This window comes from Salvelinus fontinalis, chromosome 33 (genome assembly GCF_029448725.1).
Source record: "Salvelinus fontinalis isolate EN_2023a chromosome 33, ASM2944872v1, whole genome shotgun sequence".
Lineage (NCBI taxonomy): Eukaryota > Metazoa > Chordata > Actinopteri > Salmoniformes > Salmonidae > Salvelinus > Salvelinus fontinalis.
The window spans coordinates 22,533,631-22,548,342 of NC_074697.1; the positions used below are offsets into that span (position 1 = coordinate 22,533,631).

Here is a 14,712-nt window from a genome sequence, read left to right on the forward strand (position 1 = left end):
TGTGCTACCAGCGGCATCTTCAGCATGCCTTTCTTCTTCAGAGGGTTCGGACATTTCTTCTCCAAAGGTTACCTCTGACATGCTTGTGTCACCAGTGGCACCCTCAGAATGTGGTGAGTTCTGAGGGTCCCTCGCCAGTGGCCCATCTTCCAGCACATCTGGGTTTTCTTTTTCAGAGTGCTCCGGCTGTGCTTCCCCCGAGGTCTGTTCTGATACCCACACACTAGGCCTCTCACCAATGTCCATTTCTGGTATATCGTTCAAGGATGAGTCCTCCTCACCTCCTCACTCGGATCCTCACGGTCTCCCGTATTCGGTGTCTCCAAGGCAGTGTCAGGGAGAGGCAAGAAGTTTTCAGGATTGATCAGATTACGGTGGACTGTTTTCTCCTGGCCAGTCGACATGTTCTGTATCTTGAAGATGTGGATGTGACTATTCTTCTCCGTAACAATATAGAGGTTGTTCTCCCAACGATCCGCCAGCTTCCTCTTTCCACGTTCACCCTTATTCGCCAGCAGCACCCGATCACCGACCTCCACTGGAGCTCCTCTGATCTTCCTGTTGTAGAGGCTCGCATGCCTCTTCAGCTGTTTGGTTGCCGACACCTGTACCGTCTCCATGGTCTCCCTCAGATCTCTCGTCAGGGACTTGATGTACTCGTCATAGTCTACAACCTCTCAATCTTGCAGCACAGTACCAAACATCATGTCGACAGGCAGACGTGGGGTTCTCCCAAACATCAACTGGAAAGGGGCGTGGCCCGTGGTTTCATGGACTGTACAGTTGTAGGCAAAGGTCAACGACTTCAGCTTCTGGGGCCACCTGTGCTTCGCTCTCGTAGGTAAAGCCCTGATCATGTTTCCCAGCGTTCTATCGAACCTTTCGACTCCCCCGTTCCCCATCGGATGGTAGGGAGTTGTGTGTGACTTCTGGACTCCTGCAGCACTCAACAACTCAGCGATCAATTTACTTTCAAAGTTGGCCCCTTGGTCAGAGTGGATACGATGAGAAAAACCATACACACAGAAGATGTTGTTCCACAGCTGAAGGCCCACTGCTTTAGCTGATTGGTTCAGACACAAGAAGGCATGGGCCATCTTAGTAAAATGATCAGTGACGACCAGAACATCCAAGGACTTGTTGTTGGTTTCTTCAGCAGACCAGAAGTTCACACACACCAACTCGAAAGGCTCAGTCGTGACGATGTTCTCCAGTGAAGCTCTGGCCTCTGGCTCGGGGGCCTTACTGAACACACACCTCTTGCAGGTCTTGACATACTCTCTCACATCTGACTCCAAACCATGCCAGAAGACCCTCTGTCTCGTCAAGTACAACGTCCGCTGTTGCCCCTGATGACCGGCTTCATCGTGGACACCCTTCAAAACTGTCGCCCTTATTGAGGTGGGTACTACATACGGTACGTCTTCTTTGACAGCAAACTTTTGGTAACGCGATATAGTACACTTATTCTCAGAGTGAGCTTCTCCCAGGTCTTCAGAATCCACAGAGGCTCGAGTGGTTCATGGCCACGTTCCCTCCTAGAAGGTCTACGGCCCCTGTCCACATAGAAGACAACTATGGCGAGTGCATCATCTTGACGCTGCTTTGATATCAGGTCGTCACGGGACAGCACTCTCACATCTGACATCTCAGATGGCACTAGTGACTGAGTGAGCTGAGGCAGTAGCAGCGCACAGTTCTGTAGACCAGCCTCCCCTTGCGACCTCAGGACTGCTGACACTGCTTCCTTTGACAGAGAACCAGAAGAAGGATAGGAGGTAGTTTGGCAGTCCATGACAATTTCACAGGCATCTGCCTCAATTGACGGTGAGCAGCTTCCGAGGTCGAATGGGTGGTTCGACCAGCGGAACACATCTTGCACCTTCTCAGCACGTACTCCCGCAGCTTCTTCCAGCAAGGCCTTGTATGGAACCCTTGTGATGCGGTGGAGAGCGCTCGGCTGCACAAATGGCTGTCTACTGAGTGCATCAGCAATGACATTTTTGGGACCGGGGATGTACTTGATGTCAAACTCGAATGGAGCGAGTTTAGCAACCCATCTCTGTTCACAGGCGTCCAATTTGGACTTGGACAGGATGTACGTTAATGGGTTGTTGTCTGTCCATACAGTAAAAGGCTTGCCCCTTAGCCAATGACTGAACTGATGGTAATAGACTATCATTCCGAGAAAGGACCGAATCTTCCCCTGGGAGGGCACATCCGTGTTATCCTCCATGAGATCCTTCTCTGTCATCCCTGCAATAGCCCTCACTTTTTCTGGGTCTGTGGCCACACCTCCTTCACTGATGACATGCCCCAAGGACCACACTGACCTTTTCATGAAATGGCATTTCTTTGGAGACAATTTCAGATTATGGGCTTTGAGACGCTCAAAAACTGACTCCAAGCGTTGCAATCCAAGTTCTTCAGTCGGGTCAAAAACCAGTACATCGTCCAGGTGGCATAGAAGATGCACCTCCACATTGTAGTAGCCTGAGGTCAAATCCATTGTAGAGAAGAAGGCCTTGCCACCCAGGGCCGCCAGATCATCAGCTTGGTGAGGTAGAGGGTGAGCATCCTTTACGGTTCGAGCATTGAGCCATCGGAAGTCTGTACACAGTCTCAGATCACCAGACTTCTTCCAGACCACCACGAGCGGGGAGGCATACTCACTGCTGGATTTCCTGATTATCTCTCGCTCTTCCATCTCATCCAAGGCCTGCCGGAGCTTGTCATAATGGTTAGGGGAGAGCCTACGGTAAGGTAGCCTAAAAGGTTTAGTGTCACTGAGTCTGATGCGATGGACATATCCAGTAGCCTTCCCGCAATCTAGTTTGTGCCAGGAGAAGATAGACTCGTAGCTGGCTATAAGCTGAACTAGCCTGGCCTTACACTGTTGCGACAACTGAGTGGACTCAATGTCAATGTCACCTAGCCCTAACTCGTGCAACACCTCACTTGTCACTCTGCGCGGTTTGACGGCACTGTCAACGGTCAAGCTATCTCCACTACCATTGTCAAAGTCTGGATTGTCATCCATTTTGTGTACCTGCTGCACCAGGGGGACCGGTTCGACAGTGGGCCCATCTATATAGTCAGTGTCAAAGTCATCTAATGCCATGCAAGGAAAAATGTCCGCTATCTTGGCATTGCGTCTCACTGTTACTGGCTTTGGTGAGGGATTGATAACTTTGACAGGGACCCAGCCATCGCCCCACAATGTCGCTACTGTTCTCCCCACTAGAATGTTTTTTGGTCTTGAGCGTGCCCTCGTAGGCTCAATAACGACAGCAATGCCCGTGGATACATTTTGAGGCGTACACAGCCGGCCCCATACTAAATGTTCCTGCATAGGCTCCAATGTGACCGCCCGCTTCAGCCTTACTGTGCCCACTCTTTCCGGTACTTCTGTCCCTTTCCATCTCTCTACATTAGCCAGCAGACGGAACAGTTTGTCATCTCCATTGTGTTCAGATGATGACATCTTCTCCCAGAAGTCACCGGTCGTCTTCAGCTCTCTGATGAGGTGTTTTATCACGTTGCTGCCTAGGATGAGCTCATCACGTTGGCCATCCACTACTAGAACAGGGACAGAGACACTGCTGCCATACACAGACAGATTCAATTCACACACACCTACAGGCTTGGTCTTCAACCCCCCGCAGCCAACCAACACCACTTCAGTCGGACTGAGGGAGCCACTCTTGAGCACACCTGCTTTCTCAAGGCGTGGCACCACTGTTGAGCTCAATGTGCATGCCATAGAACCGCTGTCAATCATAGCGCACACCTCTATAACATCCCCCAGTAACACACTAGTATAGAAGAGTTCATCGTTGTTGAGCACTCTCTGTGTATTTTGCATAATGACCTTTTCGTTCAACTTGACTTCATCACAAACACTTTGAATATATTGACTCTAAATCTACACCACTATCTGATTTGGGCACCTCACAAGGCCCAGCACTTCCCCCCATCCTGTGCGGGCCAGCTAGTTTTCCTGCCGCTGTGTCGTGTTGCTGTTTGATGGAGCGACGGGAGTTACCGATGAAGTGCGAGGACATTCTTGACGTGTGTGCCCAGCTGCATAACAGAGGAAGCATAGGTGGTTAGAATAACAATGATCCATTGTGCTGTGATTCGCATCCCCACACACTTTGCATTGCAAAGACGGGTTCTCCCTTCTCCTGGGCCTCCTCTGGAAACGGTTATCATAGCCTCCTATGGGTTGCTGTGGCCTCTGCTCCAAGACCCGTTCAAGCATGCCAATCACACGATCCAATGCCTCGGATGAGCCATTTGTGAGCTGCTGCAAGGGGTCCGGGCAGTTTGCAACAGCCAACACTGGCCTACTTACTTCCTGTGTCAGTTTGGTGACCATTGTGGCCAGCAGCAAGGGACGTGGAGCCTTGCACTTCCTCCGGTACTCCTCCAGCCTGCCATGGACCTCCGCAGCCGTGCACTCGTGCAATGGTTTGCACATGAATATCAATGACAGCTCTGGGTTCAGACAGTGCTTGATGAACATGACAGTCAGAACACATGATGGATTGTCTAGCTCCTTGTTCTGCCTCTTCAAACAGTCCTCTGCCACCTCTATGGCCCTGTTCAGTCTGATCTAGTAATCAAATGGAGTCTCCCCTTCCATTGGCAACGTAAAATAAACATCAGCTAGGGGCATGTCAGAGTTGATTGTGTCGCTAAAGTGATGCTTCAGAATGTCAAAAACCGGTCTAGGGCCCTTGCTTAAGTCAACTGGGTTACTGCGTAGGCTTACCACGTCACGTGCCCGCCCTGACAGCTTACCCAAAACTTCATCTGACCTCTCCTGCCCACCATAGCCCTTCTTCTGCATGTACACTAACATGGTCTCCTCCCACTCATGCACTGTGCATTCCTCTGGACCATCCCCCCTGAAACACACTGGTTCCCTGACATCATTTTTCACCACTACATTTAGACTAGAGCTGGCCCCAGCCTTGGTACTACCAACATAATCAACCTTCTGTCCCACCCCATCTCCCATAGCCTTTGATTCCAAATAAGAGGCAATATTTTCACCTGTGGAGTAACCTATCTAAATCAAATCAAATGTATTTATATAGCCCTTCTTACATCAGCTGATATCTCAAAGTTCTGTACAGAAACCCAGCCTAAACCCCAAACAGCAAGCAATGCAGGTGTAGAAGCACGGTGGCTAGGAAAAACTCCCTAGAAAGGCTTAACAATGCCCGCCAGGAAATCCAGAGACACATCCTCCTTCCTAGGACTAGGTGAAACTGGCTCGAATGTGGAAAGCACACACTTGCCTGTGCAGTTGGCCTGGCCAGAGGTGTGGAAGTAACTGGAGAAATAGCTGCCCCCCTACCCACTGGTGGTGAAGGGATAAACATGAAAACTCCCCTACCTCTCCTAAAACTTTCCATGTAAAAGAAAAAAATATATATCACAATCAATATGAACACGAAAACATAAAACTTAAAACATAAAATCAGCTTGAACATAATGCACTCAAAATAAAAGTTCAGTAGTAGTTGTCTAACAAGACCAAGAATCAACACAGAAAAGTAACAAGAAACGCTTTAATAAATAGTTGTCGCCACCGTGTGGTAGAAAATGGCGTCGCCCTCACGTTAATTGGCTTCGGAAGGTTACTAGCGTAACAGCACAATTACATCACTAAATAAAAATAGCATCACCACATACAAGTAATAAACAGTACATTATATTTCCCCCACTCACTCATGCTACCAGGAGCTCCCTGAGAATTCCACTTGTGCAGAATGCGAAACCTAGGCCTCTGGCGTGCATCAGCAACCACAGTACTTCTTGAAGCCGGGTCTCGGATCCCTCCACGTGACGTCCGGCGAAGACAAAAAGACGAGTCACAGCACCAATGTAGCAGATGTAAATCGTACTCTCCTTGCGTTGTGTTTACTCCTAATAAATCACATCAGCTAGTGGTCCCAGTTGAGCATCATTTATTTTTGCTGCTGTTGTTAAATGGGAAACAACACATTAGTTGTGCAGGGCTTAACGATATTGATGGCAAAATCACTTTCATCACATTTTAATACTGGGAAGACCTGACGTTTGCGATCTCCCCCTATCTGCAAGCGGGGCCAATCACAACACACCTTATTGTCATCAGAGTTGAACTAACCAATAAGAATGCTTGAACATTAAATACACATTTCTTTAGAGGCAAGTGGAAACATAACCAACCCTGTTACACATGACACAAGTAATTTTTTCAACAATTGTTTACAGACAGATTATTTCACTTATAAAATCACTGTATCACAATTCCAGTGGGTCAGAAGTTAACATACACTAAGTTGACTGTGCCTTTAAACAGCTTGGAAAATTCCAGAAAATTATGTCATGGCTTTAGAAGCTTCTGATAGGCTAATTGACAAAATTTGAGTCAATTGGAGTCGTACCTGTGGATGTATTTCAAGGCCTACCTTCAAACTCAGTGCCTCTTTGCTTGACATCATGGGAAAATCAAAAGAAACCGGCTGACCTCCGGCAGACCTCCACAAGTCTGGTTCATCATTGGGAGCAATTTCCAAACGCCTGAAGGTACCACGTTCATCTGTACAAACAATAGTACGCAAGTATAAACACCATGAAACCACACAGCCGTCATACCGCTCAGGAAGAAGATGCGTTCTGTCTCCTAGAGATGAACGTACTGTGGTGCGAAAAGTGAAAATCATTCCCAGAACAACAGCAAAGGACCTTGTGAAGATGCTGGAGGAAACGGGTACAAAAATATCTATATTCACAGTAAAACGAGTCCTATATCGACATAACCTGAAAGGCCGCTCAGCAAGGAAGAAGCCACTGCTCCAAAACCGCCATTAAAAAGTCAGACTACGGTTTGCAACTGCACATGGGGACAAAGATCGTACTTATTGGAGAAATGTCCTGTGGTCTGATGAAACAAAAATAGAACTGTTTGGCCATAATGACCATCATTACGTTTGGAGGAAAAAGGGGGAGGCTTGCAAGCCGAAGAACACCAGCATTATGGCAGCATCATGTTGTGGTGGTGCTTTGCTGCAAGAGGGACTGGTGCACTTCACAGAATAGATGGCATGAGGAAGGACAATTATGTGGATATATTGAAGCAACATCTCAAGACATCAGTCAGGAAGTTAAAGCTTGGTTGCGAATGTGTCTTCCAAATGAACAATGACCCCAAGCGTACTTCCAAAGTTGTGGCAAAAAGGGCTTAAGGACAACAAAGTCATGGTTTTGGAGTGGCCATCACAAAGCCCTGACCTCAATCGTATAGAAATATTTTGGGCAGAACTGAAAAAGCATGTGTGGGTGCCACACTGACAGTTTCTTTTGATTTTGACCCCCCTTTTGTTCAGGGACACATTGTTCCATTTCTGTTAGTCACATGTCTGTGGAACTGGTTCAGTTTGTCTCAGTTGTTGAATCTTATGTTCATACAAATATTTAAGTTTGCTGAAAATAAATGCAGTTGACAGTGAGTTTTTTTGCTGAGTTCACACACACACACACACACACACACACACACACACACACACACACACACACACACACACACACACACAGCCCAAATAAATGCTTCAGAGTTCAAGTACCAGACACATCAACTGTTCAGAGGAGACTGCTTGAATCAGGCCTTCATAGTCAAATTGCTGCAAAGAAACCACTACAAACAGATGCCAATAATAAACATTTTGGTTCCAACAGCCGTGTCTTTGTGAGACGCAGAGTAGGTAAACGGAGGAGGTGTGATAGTGCTTTGCTGGTGACACGGTCAGTTATTTTGAATTCAAGGCACACGTAATCAGTATGGCTACCACAGCATTCTGCAGCTATACTCCATCCCATCTGGTTTGCACTTAGTGGGACTATTATGTGACCCAAAACACACCTCCAGGCTGTGTAAGGGCTATTTGACCAAGGAGAGTGATGGATTGCTGCATCAGATGACCTAGCTTCCACAATCATCCGACCTCAACCCAATTGAGATGGTTTGGGATGAGTTGGACTGCAGAGTGAAGGAAAAGCAGCCAACAAGTGATCAGCATATGTGGGAACTTCTTCAAGACTGTTGGAAAAGCATTCCTCAAGAAGCTGGTTGAGAGAATGCCAAGAGTGTGCAAAGCTGTCATCAAGGCAAAGGGTGGCTACTTTGAAGAATATAACATATATTTAGATTTAACTCTTTTTTGGTTACTACATGATTCCATGTTTTATTTCATAGTGTTGATGTCTTCACTATTATTATACAATGTAGAAAATTGTAAAAAATAAAAAAAATAAAAAAACTTGAATGAATGTGTCTCCAGACTGGTTATTTTAGGAGGACTGCTGTGGCTGAGTAGAGGTAGGGGGCTTATTTCACCACTGAACTATTCCTAATGCCTTTCACTTTAACCACCACACACTGCTTTTTAATCTAATCTTTATATCAGCATAATTCACAGTGTGTGTGGCAGGAGTTGGAGTGGGGGGAATGAGAGTGCTCAGTGTTCACCAAACCAGCATGCAGTATGCACAATGTCCAAAGGCCATTTCTTAGCAAGCAAAATCTGGTGTGGACGATTAGGCAATAGCCTCTATACATCCAGATACATTATCAATATTCTAGTGATTGGATTATCTATTGACTCATGAAAAGAAATGGAGGTTGCCTATGCCTACTCACAGGGATAATGGCAATGTAGGAAATAAGAGATCATGAAACGATAATCATATTATTTAATATTTTTTCTTTGAGCTATTTGTTTTTTTTTAAACATATCGTTTTGTCTTGTTCCATTCATATTTGTTTCCCCTTGCACGTGTCTCGTTTCATACTGCTTTTGGGAGAGTTGTACCGTTTATGTGCACACCGTTGACAGGAGGATGGCCAACTGTCAAACATTAACGCCAGGGTAAATCAAATATGACGTTCAGTCCACATTTTTTGCTGTTGCCTAAAACGCATGTGAGTTGTATTCGATTAATTTGGTCATTTATTTTTCCAACTTTCTACTTAAAAAAAATATTAATCAAAAGTTAGGCTAGGTTATCGTCACTTGCTCACTGGATTTTATACCTTTTATGGGCATGTGCATTTACGGACTGCTACATTTCAGGAATCACAAACATTTCCGCACATTAGGTCCAATTGTTGGCACAACAAAAAAAACTCACCAAACAAAACAGGTTTCCAGAGGCACACGCCTAGGATAAACAGCTCAAGAAGGCAGACGCAAAATGCAATGTGGGATTTGGTGAATATAAGTGACTTTAAACCTATATAACGGTGTCGCGAACTCCTATGATATTCCTCCTGGAATAAATGGAACACGGGGACGAGCACCATGGAAGAAAATGCCTTGATTGAGGGGCGTCATGCGCACAGGAGCGGACTATGGCTTTAAGCAGTGGGTATCCAAATGCGCATTGCAGTAGGGCTATCATCATACTATACGAATGAATACACATGCAATGTGAATTATTTTTGTGTTTGTTTAATAGATCAGTTATCATGGTGGTTTATTATCCTCCTCAAGTGTTATTTTATTAGAATAAGTATAGATTCATGAATAGTGATAATTTTACCCTTTCTGGCAATGTGATACACTAACATAAAATGTGACATACAAATGGGAACTGTGTGCATTATTCGTTGATATGCATTTCTTTAAGACTTTGTTGGGGGCCTAGCCCGAACCATGAAAAACAGCCACAGACCATTATTCCTACTCCACCAAACTTTACAGTTGGCAATATCCATTGGGGCAGGTAACTTTGTCCTGGCACCCGTCAAACCCGGATTCGTCCGTCGGTCTGCCAGATGGTGAAGCGTGATTCATCACAACAGAGAACGCGTTTCCACTGCTCCACAGTCCAATGGCGGCAAGCTTTACACCACTCCAGCCGACGCTTGGCATTGCGCATTGATCTTAGGCTTGTGTGCATCTACTCAGCCATGGAAACCCATTTCATGAACTCCCAACGAACAGTTATTGTGCTGGCGTTGTTTCCAGAGGCACTTTGGAACTCGGAAGTGAGTGCTGCAACCGAGGACAGATGATTTTTACGTGCTGTGCGGCCGAGCCACTTCGCAGCTGCGCCGTTGTTGCTTCTTGACGTTTCCACTTCACAACAACAGCACTTACATTTGACTGGGGCAGCTCTAGCTCTGGCTGGGCCACTCAAGGACATTCAGAGACTTGTCCCGAAGCCACTCCTGTGTTGTCTTGGCTGTGTGCTTAGGGTCATTGTCCTGTTGGAAGGTGGATCTGGAGCAGATTTTTATCAAAGATCTCTGTGTACTTTGCTCCGTTCATATTTCCCTCGAACCTGACTAGTCTCCCAGTCCTTGCCGCTGAAAAACATCCCACAGCATGATGCTTCCACCACCATGCTTCACCGTAGGGAAGTGCCAGGTTTCCTCCAGACGTGACACCTGGCGTCAGGCCAAAGAGTTCAATCTTGGTTTCATCAGACCAGAGAATCTTGTTTTCTTGTTTCTCATGTTCTAAAAGTCTTTAGGTGCCTTTTGGCAAACTCCAAGCGGGCTGTCATGTGCCTTTAACTGAGGAGTGGCTTCCCTCTGGCCACTCTACCATAAAGGCCTGATTAATGGAATTCTGCAGAGATGGTTGTCCTTTGGGAAGTTTCTCCCATCTCCACAGAGGAACTCTGGAACTCATTCAGATTGACCATCAGGTTCTCCCTGACCAAGGCCCTTCTTCCCCAATTGCTCAGTTTGGCGATTTTGCGGTCTTCGTGGTTCCAAACTTCTTCCATTTAAGAATGATGGAGGCCACTGTGTTGTTGGGGACCTTCAATGCTGCAGAAATGTTTTAGTACCTTTCCCCAGATCTGTGTCCTGACACAATCCCGTCTCTGGGGCTCTACGGACAATTCCTTTGACCTCATGGCTTGGCTTTTGCTTTGACATGCACTGTCAACTGTTGGACATTATAAAGACAGGTGGGTGCCTTTCCAAATCATGTCCAATCAAGTTGTAGAATCATCTCAAGTATGATCAATGGAAACAGGATGCACCTGATCTCAATTGCAAGTCTCATAGCAAAAGGTCTGAATACTCTGGTATTTCTGTTTTTTATTTTAATGCATTTGTTACAATTTCTAAAAAACTGTTTTTGCTTTGGCATTGTGGGGTATTGTGTGTAGATTGATGCGAAAAAACTCCCAATTTAATACATTTTCGAATAAGGCTGTAAGGTAACAAAATGTTGAAAAAGTAAAGAAGTCTGAATACTTTCCTAATGCAATGTAATTATTTTGGGCTGATTTTGTTGTATGGGCCTATCGTTTTAAGATCTTACATTGAAATATGATGTTTAGACCAATAGAATTATACACTTTCCACAGGGATATCAGAAAATTAAACTTGGCATGCTTTTTATTATTGAGGAGAACTTATTGAAGCAAGAACGATCAGTTCAGTTCACCAGAGTGTTGGGTAACCGATGGACCATAATGAAACTATGGCTTTTTTCTTAAGAAACGGTGTGAGACAACACTTGGCTTGGCTCCTGTGTTGAAGTTGCCAAGAAGTGTCCAAAAAACACCCCATGTAATAGAGACATTAGGTGGAAACAGATTGTGTAAATGTGGTCAAACCTGCCTCTTTAGAGCCACTGAACTGGTCTAGGAATAGATGCTATCTTGATTGTAGTGTGGGACACATTCACCATTGTAATCCCAGAGCCTAAGTAATATCTGCTCTTTACTCCTTTAGGAATTCTGCTCCTGCTGTTGTGCGTGGTTTCTTTTGAGATACCCAACGCCAAGACGAGACCAATCGACTTTGTGTGCAACGCACACGCCAGGAGAAACATGAACAACATGAAGGACCTGGAGGTTGCCATGGTGAGAGACAGAAACTTGGCAATCACACAGAAATCCACACATTGTGTCTATCTTATCTGTTTTATGTACACTGAACAAAAATATAGATGCAACATGCAACAATTTCAAAGATTTTACTGAATTACAGTTCATATAAGGAAATCAGTACATTTAAATTAATGAATTAGGTCCTTATGTATGGATTTCACCTTACTGGGAATACAGATAAGCATCTGTTGGTCACAGATTCTTCACCCAGAAGAAGGCACAGTGATGTCAAAACATTGGTGTTTATTTATCTGATAAATTACTGGGAGATTATACATATGGAGTGTTCGACTCTTTTTGTTTTTATAGGTCACAGATACTTTACCTTAAAAAAAAATGGGCCTCACAATGGGCCTCATGTAACGGCGTTCCTCCTCCTCTTCATCCGAAAAGGAGGAGTAGTGATTCGACCAAAATGCAGCGTTGTAGTTCGACATATTATTTAATAAACAAAACAGAAAACACGACGAACACTAGAATAATTACAAAACAATAAACGACGTAGACAGACCTGGACGACGAACTTACATGAAACACGAAGAACGCAATAACAGGAAAACTGACTACATAAAAACGAACAAACAAACAAAACCGAAAACAGTCCCGTGTGGCGTAACATACAGACACTGACACAGGAGACAACCACCCACAAACAAACAGTGTGAAAACACCTACCTTAATATGGCTCTCAATCAGAGGAAATGAAAACCACCTGCCTCTAATTGAGAGCCATATCAGGTCACCCTTAAACAAACATAGAAACACACAACATAGACTACCCACCCAAAACTCACGCCCTGACCGTCAAACACATACAAAATAACAGAAAACCGGTCAGGAACGTGACACCTCAGGATCTCGTCACAGTATTTTTGTGCATTCAAATTGCCATCGATAAAATGCAATTGTGTTCGTTGTCCGTAGCTTATGCCTGCCCAACCATAATCCCACGGCCACCATGGGGCACTCTGTTCACAACGTTGACATCAGCAAACCACAAGCCCACACGACACCATGCACATGGTCTGTAGTTGTGAGTCCGGTTGGACTTACTGTCAAAAAACATTGGAGGAGGCTTATGGTAGAGAAATTAACATTCAATTATCTGTCAATAGCTCTGGTGGACATTATTGCAGTCAGCATTGCAATTGCATGCTCCCTAAAAACTTGAGACATCTGTGGCATTGTATTGTGTGACAAAACTGCACATTTTAGAGTGACCTTTTATTGTCCCCAGTACAAGGTGCACCTGCATAATGATCATGCTGTTTAATCAGCTTCTTGATATGCCACACCTGTCAGGTGGATGGATTATCTTGGCGGAGAAATGCTCACTCAAAAATGCTCACTCAAATTTGAAACAAGCTTTTTGTGAGTATGGAAGATTTCTGGGATCTTTTATTTCAGCTCATGAAACATGGAATCAACACTTTACTTCACATTATATTTTTGTAAAAATGTTTCTTAAATCCATCCAGGTTGGCTGTAGTGGTTCAGACCAACTCCCCTCCTCCCTTCAGCTACCCTGTGTCAGGATTCTAAAGGCAACCTGGGATCACAAATCTGTAAGCGTTTCTCTCTATAACACTTACATCTACAGTATAACGCTCTATAACACTTACATCTACAGTATAACGCTCTATAACACATAAAGTCAAAGTTTCAAATTGATTGTGTGTGTGTTTCGTTGTTTGTGTGTGTGTGTGTGTGTGTCCTTAGCTGCAGCAGAAGCGTGCTGAGGTGAGAGGGGCTCTGGGAGTGTTGTTGGACGGTGTAGGGAGAGTGAGGAAAGAGACCAAACTCAGCTGTCAGTCATCTTTGCTGGAAAGACTTGAGCATGGAATCACAAACTACCTGCACATAGTCACCAAACTGGACATCAAGGTGAGACAACACACGCACACGCACGCACACACACTTTAATTCTTTCCAGCCCTCTCTCTCTCTCTTCCTCTCTCCCAATCTCCCCTCACAAACACTTGACTGTGTGTCTGTTGGTCCACAGGGTGACTTGACAGATCCAGACCCAGGCTGCCCCAGCCAGCAGAGCCGGAGTCTGACCCAGGTGCTGCAGCTGTACGGCAGGCTGCTCCGGGGGAAGCTGGAGTGGCTCTCCCTGGACCTCAGAGACAGCTGTCTGGACCAGAGTTGATAACCTGGGATTTCTTCTATCCCTCTCCAGTATTATCAACGCTGAACTGGATGAGGTAGCATTCCCTGGTAGAGGCTATCTGTACTACATGGCAGTGTTTTGCTGCCACCTGTATTTATTAATGGAGTTACATTACCCTCTTCTGGTCATATACAGTATGACATGGTGTTGTACCTGTTGAGGAGTAGTTGGGATCTGAGTAGGCTACAAATGGCTACTATCAAAAGCAGGCACTATCAGAGAGAACAAGACCAAGACCAAAGAGATTGGACCTATGCTCTTATTAGATAAGACAATTTTAAAGACTTTTACCCTGACTTTAAAGTGCCTCTGTGCCAAATTGGAAGAAGACTATCAACAGTATTTTCAAATGGGAATATCAACAGAGTAAAGGTAGCCTAACTTGCATGGATTTTCACAGCCATGTCAGGAGGGAAAGAAACATCCATGCTGGAAATATAGTTGGTTAAAATTGATTACTGCACTGGTTGGAAGAATGGAAGAGGAATATAAATCAAAGGCATATTTTTGAAGAATTACTATTTTGGAAAAAGTTGAGCCAGATGACAATGAAAATGTCAAGAGAGAAAGAGTGTGTTGTATTCTATATGTATCTCTCTGTGTATAATGATTGATATTAAAGTGTCCTT

The 14,712-nt window shown here is 45.0% G+C and overlaps 1 protein-coding gene across 2 annotated transcripts; it reads left to right on the forward strand.

Annotated features, from left to right (window-relative positions):
• Positions 1–8,842: 8,842 nt before the first annotated feature.
• On the forward strand, positions 8,843–14,712 carry LOC129831825 (uncharacterized). 2 transcript variants are annotated; one of them, XM_055895315.1, is made up of 5 exons: positions 8,843–9,419; positions 11,753–11,883; positions 13,389–13,475; positions 13,630–13,794; positions 13,916–14,712. In XM_055895315.1, exons 1-5 carry the CDS (start codon positions 9,407–9,409, stop codon positions 14,060–14,062), a joined length of 543 nt encoding a protein of 180 aa, XP_055751290.1. In that variant the 5' UTR covers positions 8,843–9,406; the 3' UTR covers positions 14,063–14,712. The 2 variants fall into 2 exon arrangements, with proteins under 2 accessions (XP_055751290.1, XP_055751288.1); XM_055895313.1 differs by lacking the exons at positions 8,843–9,419; positions 11,753–11,883 and having other exon boundaries at positions 11,893–13,475.